The 12802-nt window shown below is 39.1% G+C and overlaps 1 protein-coding gene across 1 annotated transcript in view; it reads right to left on the reverse strand.

Annotated features, from left to right (window-relative positions):
* Positions 1 to 8894: 8894 nt before the first annotated feature.
* Positions 8895 to 12802, reverse strand: part of LOC118327226 (alpha-1,6-mannosylglycoprotein 6-beta-N-acetylglucosaminyltransferase B-like) — a 103584-nt gene continuing 99676 nt past the window's right edge. Inside the window, exons 16-18 of the mRNA XM_035660513.1 lie at positions 12349 to 12423; positions 10509 to 10792; positions 8895 to 9851 (exon numbers count right to left, since the gene is read on the reverse strand). Of these exons, the coding sequence (XP_035516406.1) occupies positions 9653 to 9851; positions 10509 to 10792; positions 12349 to 12423 (558 nt within the window). The 3' untranslated portion in view covers positions 8895 to 9652. The remainder of the gene's footprint in view (positions 9852 to 10508; positions 10793 to 12348; positions 12424 to 12802) is intronic.

Genomic DNA, 12802 nt, shown 5'->3' on the forward strand with positions numbered 1-12802 from the left:
GGTTTTGTTCACTGTGCGTACAACACATCACATCAATGGGACAGAAAGTAGGCTATTGCTTAATTAAACCATTCATACATCAGGCCTCACCCTTTCTCTCATCTTTAAGAATGTTAATATCACCGATTTGTTCAGGGTTTAACATTAGTCGACTTTAACCACAGCAATCTACACGGGCATCGATAAGCAGTGGAAGCCTCTTAATTGTTAATCTGTGTTGCAAGAATAAAAAGTCGGTCAGTTCCTCTGTACTCTGCATAACCGGAGGAAGCATTTTTCCTAAATATATAAAAAAACACAGTATGTGCCAAATATGTGCTCTCACTGATTCTCTTCCCATAATCACATCTTGTTGATCTTTTATTTTTATTTTTTAAATTCTAAAAGAACATTAAATTGAAAGCTACAATCCAGATGGGCACAAGCAGGCAGTTCTGTGACGTGTTGCCAAGTGTGTCAGACAAACAAACGATTCCATGACAGTGATTATCAAAGTGTTTAACACCTCTCAGTTCCGACGCCTTTTTCTGCAGTCACTGACAGCAGATTAAACATCAAGGGGGAGGTAGAAACAAAAGGGAGTGAGGGGAGTGATGCAGGGAGTGACAACAGGAAAAGGGGGCGGGCAAAATATAAGGTTGAGCTACAGTACAGGTACAGAGAATAAAACCTAGGACAAAAAATTGAGGCAGAGGCAAAAGGGGTAGACAGTAAAAAAGAAAATGCATGAGCTGAGTGGAGAAGGATGAGAGAGAACGAACAAGACAGTTGAAGTGAGAAAGAAAATAAAATCAAACAGTGAAGGAGAAAATGTTGGAGAGGAGTACAATAAAAGCATGGAAGAAAAGAAGGTTTGACTGACAGCAGACAAGTGCTGTAGAAATTCACATGGTATTGTGATGGGAAGACATGAAATAACCATTATTCAACAGAAGCAAGAGCAACATGTGCACAATCACATGCTTAGACATACACACACACCAAATTTAAAACAAATAATACCGAAGTGTAACTCAAGCAAGGTGAAAAAAAGTTCTACTTTTGTCAATTTGACTATGTACCTTTTTTACAGCAGCCATTTTGACATGAAATAGTAGGGATGTGACGTCACTCTCGAGCTGCAAGTCACGATTATGGGAAAAATAGAACGCACCATAATCACAGGTGTTACCAATGACACTAATTACGGTTCTATTTGTTATAAGGGCCTTTCCAGTGAGCCCAAAATGGCTGCTGTGAAAAAGGTCTATTGAATGACCAAGCTTAAAATGGCATAATGATTATTGAATACGACTTGTGTCAAGCATCCACAACAACTTGTTTTTCCTCCATTTTCAGGCTGAAATGTGTAATATCATTTTACATGTCAATTGTATCGTCAACATACTTTGGTTCCACATTACACAGCTGGCACACTCCATTGCCCTTCAACTGGTTTAATCTTAAAGAAACCCAACAAAAAAACGAATCCCCCAAACATTATTTGTTCCTCTTCCTTGAACATTGTCAGTTATCTTTTGTATTGGAAACGCTCATTATTAAAAACAAAAACTTAAAACACACACAAACACTAAGAATTGATTATTTTTTTGAACCCGTTGCAGATAAACTAATTCCTTTCCGAATATATAAAGAGAGATGTGGGAGTGTTGTGAAAATTCACAGCTAAGGTGTGATATAATTAGAGATTGTAAATCTGTGATGGCGTCTTCATAAACCCCGCTCAGTAAACATTGTGTATTAATGAAGGCAATAAAGCTTTCACATGTTGAGACATAGAGGCCAGGCAAATTATGCATATTCAAAAGGATTTCAGTTATTTTCTTTGTTTGAGTGTGTGTGTTGGGGGTGTTCTTAAGAAAAAAAGCCTGATTCAAAACCCCAGCAGCACGAAACACGCAAGCACTCATGTGAAAGGCTGTACGACAAGTTCACAGCCAACCATGTATATGGTTTCTGTTCATTGTATTATTTACAAATGAAGAAAGCAAGAAAGATAACTATAAAGGAAATGTTCCTTGGATTTAAAAGCATTGTACATGTGTGTTAGTATGCAGATTGTGAAAGATAACTATAAAGGAAATGTTCCTTGGATTTAAAAGCATTGTACACGTGTGTTAGTATGCAGATTGTGACTGCGTTACTGTGTGCACCTTTGTGTGTGTGTGTGTGTGTGTGTGTAAGCGCACACGATTTAGTTTATGTGCGTGTGTACACATAGTATAAGAAACGTGCCAATGCCATGCTTTCTGTGTTTTATAGTGCTATGAAAAGCAGCCTGTCCATGACTGGTTGCAGAGGAAATAATTCAGAGGAGAGAGAGGCACTGCCAGCGAATTAAGCTGGCACTCACAAACACACACACACACACACACACACACACACACACCATGCACAGAAAAGCTTCCACTTACTTCCAGACATCAACACAACAGGGCATAAATAATCATGCTTGTACATTTAAACAAAAAAACACACAAATGTACATGCAAACATGTACTGTTGTGTAATTGGAGAGTGACAGAGCATTATGTGGAGGTAAAAGCCAGGAGGAGAAGTAATTAGAGTCACACATATTGTATCTGCTACAATGTACAAACATACAAATGAAATGTGTGTCAGCAAGACTATTGCACCAAAGGTTTAGCGGGCAAATTGGACCTCTGAGAACCTTTAGAAAAAATTACATACAAAACATGAACAAAAGCGAGAGGAAGGAGGGAGGAAAAATGAAAGACGAGTGTTTGGATTGGGGTTGAAAGCTGACTTGTCTTTACAGAAAGTGTGTGTGTGCAGATGTGAGCATCTAGTGAATTTTTAAAGGACAGACTATGTTCCTCAGAGAGATGTAACGTGTGTGTGTGTCTCTGTGTATATACAGTATGGGCACGTCTGTGTGTGCAGGCTACCGTGACCACACGTTTACAAGTCAATCTTAATCTTAAGCCGAGGAGTAGTGGGTTCTGACAAACACGTTTCCTGCCAGTTATATATTTATTATCTTCATTGGCTCAGTAATTATTCAGCTGTGTACATCAATCTGTTCCTGTACTGATTAATTATTGTTTAAACAGCATAAATAATATGCTTGGATGTGGTTCTAATTCAAATTCCTTAACAGCTGACAGACCGAATAGGACTGATAATAAGCTCATTAATGCTCCTTTGTAGATATAGTCAGCCACATAGCCACAGACACAAACAAAAAGGACATGGAGACATGCACGTGGACTTACAGACACATAAGTACGTACTTCAGCACATACCTAAGTATAAGTTTGAGGTACTTGTGTCTTTCCCTTTTGCTACTTTATACTTCTACAAAGCAGGAGGAAATATTGTATTCATCACCCCACCTCTAGGGTGATTAAGTGTCCCACTTGATGTGGAACTGCACAGCAGTTTCAACAATCTTTCCGAATCCTCTTATTGAGACAATGTCCCACATTTTGATTGGCTCTAGTTTTCAAAAGTCAAATCACTGACACTAAAATTAGTTTTTTATCTAGTGGCTGTGAAGAAAGCAGGGAAGACTGTCATCACTGGGCTGTGTTTGATGCCATCAAACTGCGCACACATGGGTCAAGTGCAGGTTAACCTGTCACTCTCTTTGCTATGCCCAAAGGGGAAAACTGCAAGTCACTGCAAAGTCACACGCTTTGCAGATTTAGGCTGAATATGATGAAAAGTACCACAAAGAAAAGGAAATGCAGCCACAACAGAGACCAGGAAACTTTACTTCCCTTAATGCTAACTAAATTTACTGTATTTGGTGTTTATTCCAATAAAATATATTTAAATCAGTCACATGCAAAAAGCCTAACATGTAACCTGAATAGTGAACTACTGAATCAACCAGAGGGCAAAGCTAAGATATGTTACAAACTTATGTTGTTATATGTTATTATATTGTGTTTATATTTTTAAGTTAGATAGACATTATATGAAAAATGTCTCACACAAACATAACCTTTATCCCACATTTGCTTTGTTGGGATCTGGTCACCCTAGCCACTACATTTATCTTACAACTAAAGTTGATGGTTTATTTGCAGATTACGAATGTGTATACAAAATTCATGTATGAGATTATTTTATTAATTAGGGCTGCAATTTTTCACTTTCATAGTTGATTAATCTGACAATCATTTTCTCAATTAATTATTTGGTCTGTAAAACCTCAGAAAATGTTGAAAAATGTCCATCACAATTTTTAAAACTCAAAGTTTTAATGGAAATATAATAGAAAAGCAATAGTCCTTACAGTTGAGCAGCGTTTTTGCTTGAAAGATTACTCAAAAGATTTGTCGATGATCAAAACAGCTTTCTATTAATTTTGTGTCAATTTACTAATAAATGAATTGTTTCAGCTCTACACACACGTGCACACACAGTCTGGCTGCTGAGCGTCCAACAGCCAGTGTTAATATGTTGTTCTATAAAATCTACAGGTGCTGGAGCTTGTGCTGCTGTTGGTTGCCAACAACTCTTCACTAAAACCAAATTCAGAATACAATTTAATTAACATCAGATGCATGGATGAACAATCATCTCCTTGTTATGAGCCAAACAAAAGATACACAGTATGCTACCATGCACGTGAAGCATGTAGATCCTTATACAGACAATAACAAGTGAAAATGAAATATTATGCATGTACACTCCTCTCTGTTTGAGAACAAAAAGCAGCGTTGGAATAATTGTTTAGTGAAAGTCTTAGTCACACATCGACCTCCTTCAAACAGAAGGCAGATGAGCTGTTTTCAGTGAAGGGGCTTGATTAGGCATCTCCGCCAGTGATCAGCCATTTTATGTGTAAATGTTTCCCACTGAGGATTCACTGGCATATCATGGAAAATATTTTTCATACTGAGCGGTGAATATTACCATGATAAAACCGATAACTGGTTCTGACTGCTTCTGGATATTCTTTGGGTTTTGAAGTTTTAATGGCAAAATAATAATTCTTCTTGGTGAAGGTTCAAATAAATGTCTTTTTTTAAAAGACAGAGAATAAATAAAAACCAATAAAGACACTGGCACTGACATTTAAATCCAATCATGACACGCTGTTTGTGCGTTATTTGTTTCTTTTGCTTTACTAAGTGTTTGGTTTATGTCTATCTGTCTGGAAGGAGCCTTCAGTCAAAATGAATTGTGGGAACTCAACTCAACTAAAAAATAAAATATGTGCTGGAATGGTAGCCTGAAGGCATTTTGAGGACTGTTTAGGCTCATGCTGTGCGGCATATCTTTCTTACACACACAAACGCACACGTTCTGTGTCCTTCTGAGGCAAGTCAAGAGGTTTTTTAATGGGGGTTCTTCAAAAACAGGAAATGCAGCCGTTGGAAAAAATCCCCATCTGGTTCATAGGCAGCCATGTGTAAAGTTTGAAAGTCACCCTGAGAGCAGATTAAGACTTCCAGTTTATAGGCTCAAATTAATATCTGAGGGTTGTAATAAAAGTATACATGCTCAGCCTTCAACGGTTCGGTTTCATGTGCTTGCATCTACAGTACACGGTCCCTCAAACAGACACGACCTGCAGATACCAAAATCAAGACCATAACCCTTGTCTCCTATGATTTACGTTCATATTTAGTTAATTTGCATTGATAATTTATGTTCTTTGCCAAGCAGGAAGTAGTGTAAAGTTCACACAGAGCAGTTAAAAGTACTGGTGTGAAGGTCAGGGAGGTGCATAGTAAGCATTTAATTTCTTTAGGCCTTTGTTAAAGTCCTGTATCATACTGAAAGCCATTTTTTTTGTTTAACCATGGCCACAATTCTTTCCTATTTTGACATTTTTGGGAAATACGCTTATTTATGTTATGTGGCAACTTCACACACTCAGCCAAGAAATAGTCAGCTTTAGAGGTGCTGGTAGGCATTGGACGGAGCCAGGCTAGCTATTTCCCTGTTTCCAGTCTTTATGCTAAGCTAAGATAACTGTCTACTGCTCCATCTTCATGATAAACGGACCATGGTAACAATTTTCTCATCTACTCCTAACCGTATTTTCCAAAATTTTGACACTAAAACACGCTTTTGAGCTACAAGCAAAATTATATGACGATACTGTGATGAAATACATCAATGGTGCAGTTAATATTGACATTTTTACCAAATTTATGAATATCTGCATTTTGTGGGTTGAAAATGTTTAAAATCAGCCTGACATAGCGTAGGCCAACACTGACATAGCGTCAAATCAATGTTGTGAATATATACATACATAAACAGTGTTAATGTCCTCTAATCAGAGGAGGGCAGCCCACCTCCCCAAACCTCCATTTTGAGTAGGAGCCTGTGAAACCAATGCACTCATTTTCAAATGTATGCTGATTGAAACACATCATTCACAGGAGTTTATGCTAATTTCTGCTAACCCTCTACTTAGTATTTTTCTACTTTGAACCTTTCTATTGGCTGCTGCCCGCTCTGATGCGCCATGTTCATAGAGAGAAAGAACTGATTTTCTGCATGAGGCCTAAGTGCTTTTTTATGATCATTGTAAATATTTCACTTAAGAAGATGGATGAATTGCGGAGATGAAAAAGTATTCATTGCAATCTGACTTGCCTCTGGTGTTAAATTGAAATCACAGTGAGCTGGTGAATGCCGTGACATTTTTCCCCCCATGCAAGTGCAGGTCAATGAGGATTTGATGAATCTACTTTGGCATTCACACTTGTGATTTATTATTCATTGAATTCTGCTTTAGTCACTGGGATTCAGACAGAGAGCGTCTCTGTTTCTCTAACACACACATATGCACACACTTTTACACGTATGATATGTATGACACAGGGGTCATAATTTAATAGTTAATCAAAGAGCTGTGTATTGATTATACGGATGGCTTCACTAAAATACCCAAAACAAACAATATCAATCAAAATTAAACTTTCTACATTAAATTCTCATCTAAACTCCGACTGATGGCGATTTGACTCTACAAGAATTAAGCATTTTGCATAAGTTTTATGTTAAAACATAATAAATAAATAAAAGCTGCAATCACCTGTTTTCATGGTAATAAAATCTGTACCTGCACAGGGAAGAATACAACACAGATGTTTTTGCAGCATGTGGAGGAAAGAGATGTCAACGATTTGGGACACCTGGACATAATGCCATAAATCGACCTGGACAAACCAGGACACTGCAGACCCACACACAGGGAAACTCTGGAGGCCAGTATAAAAATATAATGTGGAAGGACAGCTCAACTAGTTTTTTCATCACTCTCATAAAAAGAAGTAATCTCTGGATCATTCTCAAATCTGTTTACTGCATTCACAGTTCAGTATGTCAAAATAATTGCACCAAAATGAGGTTTAGGCTGTGTTCACTGGTAGCCATACATATGACGGGGAAATTGAAAGCTATGTTTAGAGGATAAGTCCATTTCACTTATGTCTCTTGTCACTGGTTATACATACGTGGTTAAACATAAATGAACAACACAAAAAAGGAAGATGTTGGGGTGGTGGAGGGAGTTTTTGCAGCAAATAGCGTTTGACAGTGTTGTACGTACAAATGTTGTCCTGCTGATAGGGGCGTCAGCTCAGAAAACATGGACAAACAACAAATATTGCAATTTAATTTGGTGGACTTTTACAGGAAACACAATTTATTTGTAATGGAGGATAACGCCGACCGTGACTCTTTTTCCGAAACTAGAATTTGTTATTTTCGTCATTCTCAGGTAGTCGGCAAGTTCTGAATAGCAAGGTAACCAACTCCAATCACGATGTCCTGCTGAGGGAAATAGCTGGCTCTTTAGCTGTTAACATAGCTCCACTATGTTCCCCAGCTAGTTGTTAATTGTGTTTGACTGCTGCTTTGTGCTGAGTAGGTAGTGTTTTTAGAGCTTTTTCTTTGAAAAAAGCTGCTTCTGAAAACAACACTATATGAGCTGTGAGAGTAAACCAAAACAGTAAAGTTGTGGGCTGGAGAGCTAAACGGAAAGACCACATAAATTCACAAAAAAAAGAAGCTTTTAACAATACATAAAAGGGTAATACTATGTGTGGGGGGCCAAATATTATAAAAGGCAAATTCAGTTCTTTAGTATAGAGTGCACTGTGTCAATGATAGACTGACACCCACTGATGGCGTCATAGTCATTAGTATCAGCTATGTGCAGCGCACACGGCTTCAGGACGCCAAGAGCCGTAATAGTTTTTCAACAGGTTTAACAGTTGTTTGTTCATTAGGTGCTTTTGGAAGTTGAAAATTTATTTGCCTTTTGTTTTCCCTATTTTGTTAGCATGCTGTGCACTAAACCGTGAGCAACCTTATGAATGAACCTATAGTAACTCAAACCTTCTTGTGCACATTTCTTGGCAAAAGAAATATGGCTTAATGGACTTTAGGTGTGGACACTTCCTCTAAACCTGCCTCCAGACTAAACTTTTTGCACTTAGCTGCGTCTGGAGTACATGTGCACATGACCAAAGTCAAGACAACATTGTAGTGGACATTATTGCAGATTCTGTATTCCATCTTTAAAAAGTAAAAGCATATTGTTGACTATTAGTAAATAGCGGACATTCAGATCTTTCAGATCACCCCCGCCCCCCCTTTCCCTTCTGTCACATTCTCCCTCACCTCTTATCGACAGCTTCGACCAGTACTGGGTGTCGACATGTGAAAAAGATTAAATGTTTCAAAATCCAGATGAAAGTGAATGCTGGGAGGATTGTAACAGATAGGTGTAGGAGCAAGAAGAGAAGAAACATTCCAGTCTAAAAAGATAGAAGGAACAAAGTGAAGACGAGACACAACATAAAAACCACCTCAACACTTTTGATCCGTTCTGATTTTTTTATTTTCTGATTTGTTTTTCCATCACAAAGCCCAGAGGACTCTTTAAAAATCCAGTTGAGAGCTCTAAAGGCTTATTTATTGAAAAATAATCTTGTACCCTTTATCTTTGTCCTCTGTCCTCCTCCTCCTCCTTTCTTTTTGTGACCAGAGATGATTGCATTGACCGATGTTGCCTCAGACTTGGGGTGCAGTCTGATAAATGACTCTGCCCATCATTGGAGGAGGGGAGAAAAAGCGAGGGGAGATAACCTGGTTGTCCATCATCCTTTGTCCGAGTGCAGAGAGGAGATTGGATATTGACCCGAGGTTGCCTTCTCCAAGCCAAGATATTTGAAGTCTCTGTCATGGAATGACACTATAGTCCCAATACTGAGTTTCTCTGCAGTCACACGCTTCTTCAAGTGTATATTTTCTATCTTAAAACCCTTATTTTTGGTGAGACACAGTTCCAAATTGAGATGCTGTGTATCGTATCACCGGTCAACATCTTGCAAAAACTATTATCTTGTAGTCAGAGGATTAATGTGAAAGTGTGATGCTAACAAACCCCCCTGGTTGTAATTACTATATGAGTATAACAGCTGTTACAACACTCAACCACTTTCAACCATTCAGGCCTATATTCAGTTCCAATCCATGCATGCCTGTTCTTCATCATCCTACATTTACTCTTTTTTGGGGGGGGAGGGGCTGGCTTTCTGCACCATCAGGTAGTTTGTCACAGCTCTACACCCGTTCTGGACTGTGGGTGCCCTTTTCCCCTCGCCAATCTGCGTCTAATTCTCTTTCGTCTGTCCTTCACATGTCCCTGTCATTATAAACAGTCTCTGCACAGCGCCACCTGGCCGCGGCGGAAGTCCCTACAGGGGCAAAGACGTCTGTATTTGGGGGAGTGTCCTGCACAGCTGAAAAGGAGGGGTTCCCGCTGAAGGCCACACTCTCGCCGCACCACTGAGAAGGCTGGGAGGATGTGGTTGATCTCGGAGTCTACCACCTCGCACTGCACCTCCAACCTGAGGGGTGAAACAGAGGAGCACACGTCTGTATTCACCCTAAAGTAGCAGTTCATTGGGTTTAACCATAGAGAAAATGTTCTTAAAAGGATAATAAATAAAAGTCAGGAAAGTTATTTTTATTTGAGACAAGTAACAGGAAAGTGGAACCGGCATGACCTCGAAATAAACGGAAAGCAGAGACAGGACGACGACATTTCATCACTTTCATGGAACTACAGATGCCAATTTAAAAAGGCGATGAAATTTAGTGAAAAAAGTGACAAGTAAGTTGGAAAAACTGTGAAGCAGGTGTGAGATGTCAGCGTTACAAATATTACTTATGTCAGAGAACAGACCTGAGTTACAAGAAGAACAGAAACAGCAATTTTTTTTCTTTTAGGGGATCTATCTTGATTTTTTTACGACAAGATGGAAAAATATCCAAAAACTGCTTGTTTCAGATTTGTCTTTATATTTTATGGAGACATGATTGACAGTGTTTTTGACCATGGATGAAGAAGAGAGAAAATTTGTGATGAGATGTCGAACATTCATTGTCATCATGATGTTTTTGGAGAATAGTAGTAGTTGACAGACAGCAAGTTAGTAAGTCTGCAGTGTTCAGCCAGGTGGGCCTCATGCAACTCAAATGGACACTAAGTCAGGCTGACTTACCCGCGCAGGGCCTCTTTGTTGTTGATGAAGCGGAAGTGAGCAGGCTCGCAGATGAAACCAGCAGAATGGCATGCTTCCACGCAGGACTGGCCCTCTTGAGATACAAGCAGCCTAAGGGAGCTGAGAGGAGGCCAGGCAGGGGGAGCTGTCATATTGGACGCCCAGCCAAGGGCCGTGGTATTTGGCAGGGGCACAAACAGAGGCCCTGTAATCCTGCTGCCACCAGTAGACCCCAGTCTGGAAAGGTTGGCTGGCATGGAGGGAGGCTCTGGGGCACAGAAGTCCTGGAGGTGAAAGATGTGGCATTAGTTTGTGCAATCATAGTATTGTGGTAGACTCTTAGAGGAATACCTAACTCTGTACTGTGTTTATAGAAAGAACCATAACGCACCTCAGTAAAACGCAGATTGAAGGATAGGATAGGAAAGGAGAAGTCTTTTTTAAAAATAATTCTCATATATTTATATCGAAGATTTTGTACCACATCACTTTATATTGAAATCTCTTTAAGAAGGGCTCTCTTTGTGGCAAATATAAACTGGTAGAAACTGTTTAAATTTACATGTGGCCAACGGACTATTGTTTAAAGTCAGAAGTAAAAAAATGTGAATCTGTCCTTTAAAAGTGAAGTTACTGCTGTGTCTGCTGCCCACGATTCCACCTCCATAACTGCTGACAGTATGTAATACGACTAACATCCTGTATTATATGCTGCAGGTTGCTGCAAAGTAGAGCATGTAACGTTAAACTTACGAAATAATATACAATCAATATAGCTGGTTAAGCTACCTGATCATAAAGTGCTTACTGGCCCGGACTGCATGATTACAATTCAAAGCTGATGTTACTCCAAGACAGTTTTTTGGTAATTAATATGTCTGCTGGGGTGGGGTGTAATTTATCTGTATAGGACATTTGAGAGCATGACAATGCAAAGTAAGTTGATTTGTGCCGCACCTTTCAACAACAAGGCAACTCAAAGAGCCGTGCTGTATTTTGCATTGCAACAAAAGGGAGTGAATAAAATTCAAAAATCATCCAAGAAAGTTGGCAGCAAATTAGAAGAAGGTGCTAATTAAGCCAGTCTTAGCTGCTACAGTTAGGCCAGTGTATCATTATTACTAATGCATTTCAAACTAATTTTCTTTAGTACATTAGATGTTGTAGTAGTAGTTGACCAACTGTAAGTGCTGAATCTAAAAATCATGCTTAAGTTTCTCCTGTTTCTCTTTGTACAGTATAAATGCTGTAGTAGAAGTTTCTGTGTCTAAATCAGCTGCCAGTCAGGAGTAGACAGGTTTGTTGAGACACCCACTGCAGTTTGTCTGACATCTAGTGTGGGATTATTAAAAAGGAAGTCTTTCTTTCATTCCAGTCCTCCATCATCATGCCCGTCTTCTCTATATCCTCACTCATACCTCCTCATTAGTGTCAGCAGACCCTCTGCTTTAGAGCCGGAGGGCAGATATGTGGTTCGTAATGAGAGTTAGCATGTAGATTAATCATAAGTCCACATACATGGAGCATAGAGACACTGACACACACACACACACACACACACACACACACACACACACACACACACCAACACAGCAGAGATACAGATGTTCTGGGTGCTGAATGCACAAAAATGATGAAATATTGAGCAGAGTGGGAGTTTGAGAGCTGGTGAGTGTATGCATGAAGAGAGAGAGAAGAGAGAGAGAGGAAGAACGAAGAAGTTGACGAGAGAGACGAGAGAGAGAGAGGGAGGACGAGTGACTGCAAGAGAGAATTTCTGCATGTGTGTGTTTTGTCCAGTGCTCCATACATTTGCACATGTACATCTACTGAACCTCACCTGATGCTGGATGTAGGAATGTACTCTCTCCAGCATTCCCTCACAGGTGTATTCATAAGGCAGATATGGCTCAACCTAAAAAAATAAACAGAAACACACAAATACAGATCTCACCCCATTATTATTCCATACTATTTTGCACATATTAAAGTGTATTTTTTTAGCTGTCACTTCATTGTTCACACTAATTGCAATAAATAGTCACTATTTTAGCAGATGAATGTTTCTATTGTCAGATCTGTGCAAGGCCTAATCACAATGTGTCACTGCTTGGAAACTCATTACGCTTTATTTGCATACCAATAGATCAACTCCTGCTGTGATGTGCTGCTAAAGCACACATTTGATTGGCCTAATTAGAAATGAGCTGGAAACACAATAAAAGTATTCATATATATATATATATATATATATATATATATATATAATAAAGGAATTATCTCAAAGTATTCCT

Source organism: Morone saxatilis, unplaced genomic scaffold (assembly GCF_004916995.1).
Source record: "Morone saxatilis isolate NCDOM2014 unplaced genomic scaffold, NCSU_SB_2.0 Contig17, whole genome shotgun sequence".
Classification (NCBI taxonomy): Eukaryota; Metazoa; Chordata; class Actinopteri; family Moronidae; genus Morone; species Morone saxatilis.